This window comes from Cucurbita maxima, unplaced genomic scaffold, assembly GCF_002738345.1.
Source record: "Cucurbita maxima cultivar Rimu unplaced genomic scaffold, Cmax_1.0 Cma_Scf00001, whole genome shotgun sequence".
Lineage (NCBI taxonomy): Eukaryota > Viridiplantae > Streptophyta > Magnoliopsida > Cucurbitales > Cucurbitaceae > Cucurbita > Cucurbita maxima.
Genome location: NW_019272017.1, coordinates 7,605,428 through 7,615,230, shown reverse-complemented (window position 1 = coordinate 7,615,230; position 9,803 = coordinate 7,605,428). Strand labels below are relative to the sequence as shown.

The 9,803-nt window shown below is 36.7% G+C and overlaps 1 protein-coding gene across 5 annotated transcripts; it reads right to left on the bottom strand.

Moving 5' to 3' along the window:
* Positions 1–1,004: 1,004 nt before the first annotated feature.
* LOC111481405 (zinc finger protein BRUTUS-like) lies at positions 1,005–8,999 on the bottom strand. 5 transcript variants are annotated; one of them, XM_023127209.1, is made up of 14 exons: positions 8,522–8,994; positions 7,899–8,108; positions 7,116–7,310; positions 6,672–7,033; positions 6,256–6,481; positions 5,441–5,609; positions 4,123–5,331; positions 3,862–4,036; positions 3,558–3,779; positions 3,349–3,486; positions 2,638–2,872; positions 2,469–2,528; positions 1,520–1,591; positions 1,005–1,454 (listed from the first exon to the last, which is right to left on the bottom strand). In XM_023127209.1, exons 1-14 carry the CDS (start codon positions 8,819–8,821, stop codon positions 1,326–1,328), a joined length of 3,702 nt encoding a protein of 1,233 aa, XP_022982977.1. In that variant the 5' UTR covers positions 8,822–8,994; the 3' UTR covers positions 1,005–1,325. The 5 variants fall into 5 exon arrangements, with proteins under 5 accessions (XP_022982977.1, XP_022985239.1, XP_022984466.1 ...); XM_023129471.1 differs by having other exon boundaries at positions 7,899–8,261; positions 8,522–8,591; XM_023128698.1 differs by having other exon boundaries at positions 7,899–8,286; positions 8,522–8,584.
* Positions 9,000–9,803: the final 804 nt, after the last annotated feature.

Genomic DNA, 9,803 nt, shown 5'->3' with positions numbered 1-9,803 from the left:
TTTTTTTTTTTTTTTTTTTTTTTTTTTTTTTTTTTTTTTTTTTTTTCCGTCCACCCTTTCCGTCGCTTTCAATTGACGGAAATTTCCTTCCTCTCCTGTTTTTCCCATTCGAATTTTGGAACATTATAATGAATGAAAAACTGTTTAGCTTCACTTAAATAATTTATCGAATCCAAGAAGTTGTTTTTCTTTTATTTATTAATTAAATTACTTCAAATTTAAAATTATTAAATAATTAAATAGGAGAATATGTTAATTGGTTGAAAGGTGGGGGGCCGTTGCAATTAAACTATCACATGAGCTGCATTAAACATTTTGTTCATGGAATTAGTAATTCCATCACGTACTGAATTTAATACAAAATTTCCTTACGTAAATTTGCATAAATAATGTAATATAATGGTATATATCAATAAATAATTCTTTTTTAAATAATTAAAAAATATCTACGTAATTATCATAATAAAAAAAATACCCATTAAATTTTAAACGCAGTATTAACACCTTTCACCTCTATTAAACGCAAACGCAAGTGGTATGTCAACCTTTCATATATTATCTCCCTTTTAATATTACTTTTTAAAGTTTATAAATATTTTTTAAACCAGGTAAAAGATTATTTTTAAAGTTTTTTTAAAATGTTAAAATTATTAATGAAAGAAAAAGTATCTTCAAAACATTTTTTAAAATTAAAAGGTTAATTTTTAAAGTTGAATGTTATTTTTTAAATCAAATACCACGGGTATTTTTTTAAAATAAATGGAAAAATTCAAAAGTATTTTTATTAATTTTTTTTTTTTTTTAATAATATTTGTTGGCATTCCATTTATAAAATTTTCAAATATAGTAAGATAATATAGTTTCTTCCATAAAAAGTATTATCATTATTTAACCAACTTTGAATGACAAATTTTAAAATTTATTTAAAATATATAGACTAAATTTGGAACGTTGAAATTACAAGTACACAAAAAAAAAAATGAAATCCAAAATAATTGAAGCGATTAAGAGAAAAAAGGCAAGAATTCTGTTTCTGATTATAAGAAATTGGTTGGCATGAATTAGAACCAAAAATATACATTACCCATTTCACTCTCAAACATAATTCCTTGGATCCTTGCATTTTCCACCTCTCAACAACACTAAATAACTGTGTTAGATTAGATCAATCAGCAAGCTCCTGAATTCCCTTAATTTACACTTATCTGTCCATTTTCCATTATGAAAGCCATACAAAATGCTGTCCTTCTACTGTTGCCATGCCATGCCATAAGGGCACACTTGAACAAACGAGTAGACAGCAAGAGGCGCTGACGCTTACTAATTCATTGCTGTGCGGAGCTTGAACTAACCTTAATCACCTTGGTATTGTAAGATCCACAATTCCCACATTTATGGTACAGCCAGTGGAAGCGCGCTTTCCCCTTCTTGGAGCAGTCATTGCACAATATGTCCTGACCGATACTCACTCACTCAGTCATTACAAATGTAGAGGGTAGGCAAGAAAAGTGAGGTTTACCTGACAGCGTTCCATGTATTCTTCAGGGAGTACCTCCAATGCCAGTAATGCGTCAAGCATGCCGAAGTATACCTGTATAACATAACATGAATGATGGTATTTTCAGACATACATATCACTGTTATCAATGCTCACTAACTTCATATGAGCTGAAGATCATGTAGAGAGAGAGAAACAATTCCCATTGGATGGATGTAGCTAGCAAGTTGAAGAGAATAGCTATAACAATTCAAGCCCACCGCTAGTAAATATTGTCCGTTTTGACCCGTAATGTATTCTATCAGTCTCACGATTTTAAAATGTGCCAATCAAGGAGAGGTTTCTACACTCTTATAAGAAATATTTCGTTACCATCACTAACCAATGTGCCAGCGACAGTGAAGACGCTGGCCCCAAAGAGGAGAGTGGATTGTGAGATCCCACATCGATTCGAGATGGGAACTAAACATAACCTCTCTTTACCAGACGCGTTTTAAAAACCTTACGAAGAAGTTTTGAAGAAAAAGCTCAAAGAGGACAATATATGTTAGCGGTAAGTTTGGGCTGCAACAATAGTAGCTCTCACTAATAACCAAACATGTTAGAAGCATTTACACTTGGACTTTCTAATCAGGCTTGCAAGCTCTTTAAACTCTACATACTGTTCGAATTTTTAATACCTCAATTCAATTTCACATGCTCATTCATGCATAAATGCATCAATGAATCAACCTTGATCTTTGACTATTGTGTGCCAAATATAAGAATTAGCGTTCATTAAGCAAATGGTCGACATAATACATTGATCATTGATTCAAGATCATGAAAACTAACGACTCCACCCCCCACCGCCCGCTGCCCCAAGATAAATTCGTTGAATAACGTTGTATGAAAGCATCATAAACATGAGGATCACTTTAAAAAAATAATGAATGTATCATGCGCTTGTTTGGTAAAGAAAATTTCATACCGTCATATCTCCCAAGGACTTGCTACATATTGGACATATGTAGTGGCTACAAGTGTAAGCCTGCATCATGTAACAAAAAAAAGATATAAAACTGTCCACTGAAATAGCTTCTCAAGTTGACATTTTTCTGAAAAGATCAAAACCAAAGCAAAGAATCCAAGAAATAGACCTGGAAACAAGCTGAATGCATGAAATGGCCACAAGGGAGAGCTCTAACACTTTCACTAGACGTGAACAAAAAATCACAGCAAATAGGGCAGTTTGTTTCTAGGCCCCTCTCATGGCACTTGTGATCAACTAATTTCATTGCCAAACAACAGTTGCATGTCATACAATGAAAAAAATCAGTACCAAGTCCCTTCCCAAGACGACATAAATTGCAGAAGGGACAATGATAGACTTCCCTGAAATAAACAAGTGAAGAAATATCAAAGAAACTTCAACAGATAAAACATCTAGTTTATCAATTTCATAAACTGTGAGAGGAGAGAGGTTTAAATGTAGCCCAGCCAAAATGATTGAAGCTAATAACAAGAACTCCTTGCACTTCTCTGCTGATTTGAGATGCTTACGAAGTTCAGGCACAAAAAATGAACAATAAATCATCTTTTCTGTTAAATCTCAATAATGATCCAGTGCATGAAGAAAACATGCTATAATATTTTTTGGATGACAAGTTATACCCATGACGTTTATAAGGAAAATGGTAACGGAGTATCTTCTACAAAATTCAGAACCCATAACTCAATATAATAATATTAGTGATCTGTTGAATTCCTTTTTAGTTTTCCCTTTAAACTCCACAAAGCACAAGAATGATTATAATCCTGTCACTCAATGAGGAGCATGGCACTGATAATGTGATGGTAGATATGTGCACCTTTCATCGTCAAAAAGTTTGCAAATACTACAGTAGAACTTTGCCATAGAGAGACCACCACAGGCTGGTGTTGAGCAAACAGATGCAGTAGGCTGAACTTTGAGGCAGCGCATACACATCATTTCAGTTGAAGCCTTCCTGGAAACAAATAAAACATATTAAATACATCATGGGATATCCATACAATCAAGAAAATAAGATGCAACTACCTGTCCATCGAATGATCACTGACTTTATCATGACAGAAACTACAAGTGAACAACTTGCCACAACAAGTTGCAAGAAGCTTACAGTTTCTTTTATAATGCTCACACCCGAAAATCTGTTTCTCGGGATCACGAAATGATGGGGCACATGCAATCAGTTCTTTTGCATCTGAGTTTTCACCTGCAGTGGCTTGGGGTAGCATCTGCTGAGAAGCTATCCAGCGACTAACATACCCCCATTAATCTATCAGAATAGTGAATTGCAGATTAGATATATGGTTATATAAAGTTCGTAAAGTATAACAACCTGGTGATCAAGTTCTGAATCAGATAATCTTTTCTCCTAGGGTCAATGGTTGAATCCCGGGCAACGTTTCTTATTTCTGATTCAAGTTCATTTTCATTCATCCTAAAAATCTCTTTCCATCCAGGCTTGAAAACCGAATCATTTTTATGGTCACAGTTGCCATGGGAATCAGAACCTGAGAAGTAGAATTGAAAAAATAAATATCTATAGTGCTTTGTTGTCTATGTTATTAGACAATAATTGACTTTGCTCAATACAAACCTCCAGATACATGACTGACAGATTCCATATAATGTGGAGATGTAGTAGGGCCTTCCCACCATTCATTTAGCCAGTCACTAAACATTGTATTTCTGGTTGCCTGCTTCAGTGTATCCATCATCTTATTCTGCTCCTCCTGAGTAAGTGCAGAAGTTACCCAAGGCAACATTGATTGAAGGACCTCAGCACCTGTAGTACCAATTATTCTACCAACAATTTTATCCTGTTCTTCCACAGAAAAATATGTATGGAACAACGGTAACAACTCCGATTCCTCACGGAAAATATGTTGGTCAAGTGTCACTCTGATTGATCTACACATGCCCTGGAGCTTTGTTGCCAGCTCAATATTCATTCTCACAGTATCATTAATATCAGAGGTATGAGACATGATCCAATTTGAATCGTTACAGTTTTTCTTACCATTCAAGTCTCTGCGAACGTTTGTAAGCTTAGAAAGTGCAGTAGAAATACCTTCAAATAGCTCTTCCTCCTGTTTGTGGTCTAACGTATAAGAGTGACTCACATTATGAAGAGTTTCTTTTGATTCTAATGCAGGAAATACTATATCGTCCTCTGCATTACTATGAGCTTTATATAAACCCCACAACAGATGAAACCTACCGCAAAATTTCCTAAAGAATGTATCATTGCAATCACCGAGATTCACAGATTCATTATCCAAAAACTCCAAGTCTTTGCTTATTGCTTTATGAAATTTAAATATGTTATCAATAGGTCGTGACTTGGAACCATTGCCACAGGAGATTGGATCATTTTCAAGACTGAAAAGACTGGAGTTGAGAGGAGGAGCATAGGGACCAAAACACAAAGAACGCAATGATTTTGCTGCTGCCAGAGATCTCATTCCTAAATTATTGTCATCCACTCCTAACCCAGGGACACAAGCAGATTTTTTCGCACGAGTGAACTGACGTTTTTTGCTTGGGCTTTTCAAAGGAAGACGGCCATTTAAGTCCCCATGGCATACTTCCTTCTCACATTTGGATGGCCTGGCACACTCAGTTGCCTGAATGCAAGAAGGTTTTTCATTGGCAGAAGAAAAGGAGGAGCATGATTCTTCATCTCCCGTCGATATCCGTTCAGCACAATGGCTAAGATCACTTGCAGAAAAACAAAGGCTCCTGGGATGACCTTTGCATGCCCAACCAGAAAATAGTGTAACAAGTGCATGATCCGACTTTGGAGCTGCGAAATAAAGTGTTTGTAATTAAGACACTGGTAAATTAGTTGATCATTTGATTTGATTACTGATACAAATTTAAACTATATCATTTATTTAGAGTTAAAACTGAACCTGCCATTTGCATATTCTGAAGAAAGGATCTTGCTTCTTCTTCAGTAAGTGTTTCTACCAACCAAGGTAAGACACGCTCTATCCATTTCAAGGGCATTATGCATAAGCTGTGATACAGAAGTTCTCGCTGCCTCTGGGGTCCAAAATACTTCCGAGCAAGTGGAAGAACCTAGATGTCAAGATAAAACGACATAATGATGAAAAAAGGGGAAAATTCTGCAACTCCTCGGATAAAACGACAAAGAAAGATTCTAGAAAGTAACCTTTCAATCAAAGTGGCAGCACATAATTTCTTTCATGAAGAAGTATGTATGTTATTTCCCTTTTCTTTATATGTAATTGATGGAGTGGAAGGATAATAATTTGGTTAACATTCATTTGATCAAGCCTCAAGGGCAACACATTTGACGTAATAAACAAATCCCTGGTGTGCTCTTAATGTGTCACTAAATGAAGCTTTTTTAGGAGCACCCAAGTAAGTAATTGAACCTTCTTAGGGACCTTAGCTTGTAAAGAGCCAAGCCAGGAGTTCATAAAGGTGAATTGGGCTTGAACTTACTTGAAAAACTATAAAATTTCAAATGAATCTTTTTTCCAACATAAATAAAGTTAAAATGAGATCTATTAAGAAAATGAGAATCGTGATAAAAGTAAAAGACAGGTTTGAGAAAATCTATCAAAGGGAGATAAATTCCTAACCATTGCTCCCAGAACGAAACGCCAAAAGAACATATAATAGATATAGGACATATAATAAAGATACCAGCAATGTAACAAGGAAGGCAGTGATCTAGTCACAGGAAGCTGTCACTCACATGCAACTCCTCATCATGGAAGTGCTTCTGGATGGTCTTGATAATTTGATCAGCATGAGAACTTAACTTTTTATGAATTTCAGCAAAAGAATATTTAGCTCTATCAGCTTGGATACTCTCTATCAAGTGCCTAAGTTTATCAAATTGAATTTCTTCTTCTGCATGCTTATCAGCAAAAGATAATTCAGCATCTACAGCAGGAAATATAACTTTATCCTCAGCAATGCTGCACCAGAAAGAAAGATAACGATCACTTTTAAAACACTAGCGGTCGGTGAAAAATGGAAGGGAAAAACTGATGAAATTGTTTGTCGTAAAGATCAATTCCATGGAAATGATTTTCAAAATAAATACATCATAATACAATCTTAGATTTAATAGAGTAAACTAGAAAACACAGAGCTAGAATTGAGTACCAGTGGAAGATGCAGACTTCTGCAATAAACTGCAGCCTCTCCTTTAGTGCAGACAACTCAGAAAAATCAGAAGACAATGGTAGGTCCCTAGCTGCCTCAGCTATGCTATTTAGTTCTTTTTTTATAGCATTATGCCAATATAATATTTCATTGATGGGGCAAGCAATTGAAACAGTAGAATAGGTAAAATTACTTTGCTCCATGTATTTCCTTTTACCAATTCTAGCTGATTCAGAAGTGGGGTCTGGTCTACATATAAGATCATGAACCTGAGAACCTAGACATTGAAAGTCCAGATTTTCGTCATACAAACTTTGATTGGCACGAGTCGTTCTTGCATCCTCCATCCAGGAAAATATTATCTTCACTTCAAAAAAATTAAAATTAGCTCCATTTCTTTGAAAATTTCCTCAGAAATGATATTTAACTAGACGAGGCTCTGACCTTCTGAAGAAGCTTTTGCTCTGGGATAATTTTGCTCAAGCATTTGCACATAATCTGAAGCTCATCTGGAGAAATAGAGGAAGAGAGCCACGGAAGAAAGACTTCCAGCATATGAATAGGTATACTACAAAGAAATTCCCAAACTAATGATGCCTGTTCTTCAAAAGAAAACTTCTCTGTAAGTAACGGGAACACCTGCAAATTTGCATAGAAGCTCATATTTTCAATTGGGAAACTCGAATGAATACCGATTTAAATTTCAGGCGACATGTTAAGCTAACCGTGCTATCAAGAATTTTATCTACTTGTATGTCAAAAACCCTTAATATTGGATCCTAGTACTTTTTCGCCCTTCTATTTGGCATCCACCATATAACAGTCAAAGCCCACTACTAACAGATATTGTCTGCTTTAGCCCGTTACGTATGACCGTCAACCTCACGATTTTTAAACACTGTCTGTCAGGGAGAGATTTCCACACTCTTTAAGGATTGCTTCGTTCTCCTCTCCAATCGATGTGAGATCTCACACACCATGTATTTGTACCAGCAGGCATGAATGATTCTCAGTGACTTAAATATTAAACACTTGATTATCCATAACGGTTTGGCCTATTGACCTCCATAGAGCTAAGGGAGAATGACCGGATAAGTTTTAGCTCCTCCTTCCAAAACTCTTGTTCTTATATTCTTTCATCAAATAGGTAAAGAATCTGATATCAAGCAATCAAAATACGTAGAATTAAGATGAGTTTAAGCAATCATAGTCACGTCAAACAATTACCTGTTCCTCTTCCTTGAACATATGCTGGCATATTGATATCTGAAGAGCTCGGACACAAGATGACAGCTCCCTCTTATAGCCCCCTTCCTCCAACGCATTAGAATTCAGAAGCTCCAGCAATTGGCAAAACAGAACACTCTCCCCTTCATGTTCAAGGAAATAAGTACTTGCCACATTTTTCACTCGCAGATCTAGAGCCGGGAAGATGACCTACAAATTCAAATGTATTTGAGGTTTCCCCACGTTCCACCCCCCCAAACTATTTCTTAGAAGATTGCAAATAAATCAAAATTTAGCTGTTAGACTTGAGATTATGTTCAGTTTCACTGGTGCCAAACACAAATCACATCTCCCATTCTTCACCTGTTACACCAAAAACGCCACTCGACTTCACAAATTTGTCAAGTTGGCTCATCATCACGGTCAGAATTGGTTTCTTTATCATTTTCTTTTTCTGGAAGATATGGGTAAGGTAAGCGAGTGAATTAACCCAGTACAGATGAATGATAAACATGAAAACTAAACAAGAAAAACTAAGAAGCCCATTCTCCTAGGGATCGGCGGCCATTGAGACAAGCATTCACTAAAAAGGAGTAAAACTGAAAAGAAAAGGAAAAAAAAACCTCGTCCTCGGCGTTACAGTGATGCTTATAAACAGCTCGAAGGAAGTGATAGCGCTGCAACAACGGTCCAATATCGCCACCACTTTGCTGGTTGGTAGCGAATTCAATAGCGTCGCGATGGAAGTGATCAAGCTCAGCACGTATAGCCTTGTGAAAGAAGACAAATATGAGAATCGGAGATTCCGCAGCGACAATTCTGGAACATGATTCCATTGAGGAATTCACCGGAGAAGTATCAGCCATAGCGGCGACGGCTCCACCAGCGTGGCTGTTATGAATGGCCGTAAGCGTAACTAACATCAAGGAGTAAATGATGTGCGTGGATCGATGAATTCGGATTTCCAGAGACTTGTATGGCCCTTTCTAAAACTCTAAAAGCTATGGTCGGAGTGGTATCATATCAATTGCTAGCAACTCTGCTGTGCTTCCGCCATGGAATATTTCCAGCCTTGTTTTGTAGCAGAAGAAGGAAATCGGATGCCGAGGGACACTTTTGGTGGTGGCCTACGTGTCAACCACTGACCAAAGACCTGCAGTTATGGGTCGTTCATGACATGGAAATTATAAATCTACATTTTAACTTTAAAAAAAAATGACATAAAAATAAATTAAAATTTTAAAAGCTCAATAAAACCAAACTTTTAATTTAAGTAAAGTTAAAGAGGAAACTAATTTTATCCAGGGAAGGGGAGGACGTGGAACGCACGCGCACTTGTGGAGCACGAACTTGGCATGGGGGTGTGTCCACGTAAGCATCCACCACACGAAAAAGGCTCGGCCTAACCAAGGTCCACGGATTATTCCGGTAATGGAGTATTAAAATATATTATAAGCTCGAATCACGACGGAGTGCCGATTAAAAAACGAAAGGCATTTGAAAAAGGATAAGAGTAGTGGATTTAGTTTGGTAGTGGTGGTGGTAGTGGCGGCGGCGACGGCGGCGGTGGAGACCAATGGGCGACGGTGCGAGCCTCGCGTTGGGCACGCAGAAAGAGTAGAGGAGATGGCGGTAAAGCCAAGCACGTTTCATGCTTTGTTTCGAGATTCGTATTCTGCTACATGTCTGTGCCCACTTCCAATGTTCATTATCCCCCTCACTTTACCCCCACATATATAGTTCAATTTTTCCTTAAAATAAAGAGATTGGTAATAATAAATTGTAACTACGGAAATGTTCAAATTAATTTAAATTGTTAGGTTAAATGCATATATAAAGAAATTGCGCTCTCTAGGGGTAACTAGAGGACGAGCTGCCTTGTTTTTTTTTTTTTTTTTTTTTTAG

Coding starts and splice junctions, on each gene's coding strand:
- LOC111481405 (XM_023127209.1), bottom strand. CDS start 8,821: ATGTTAGTTACGCTTACGGCCATTCATAACAGCCACGCTGGTGGAGCC. Junction 7,034..7,115: donor AGCAAAAGCTTCTTCAGAAG/GTCAGAGCCTCG, acceptor TTTGAAGTGAAG/ATAATATTTTCCTGGATGGA. Junction 5,332..5,440: donor TCAGAATATGCAAATGGCAG/GTTCAGTTTTAA, acceptor TTTATTTCGCAG/CTCCAAAGTCGGATCATGCA.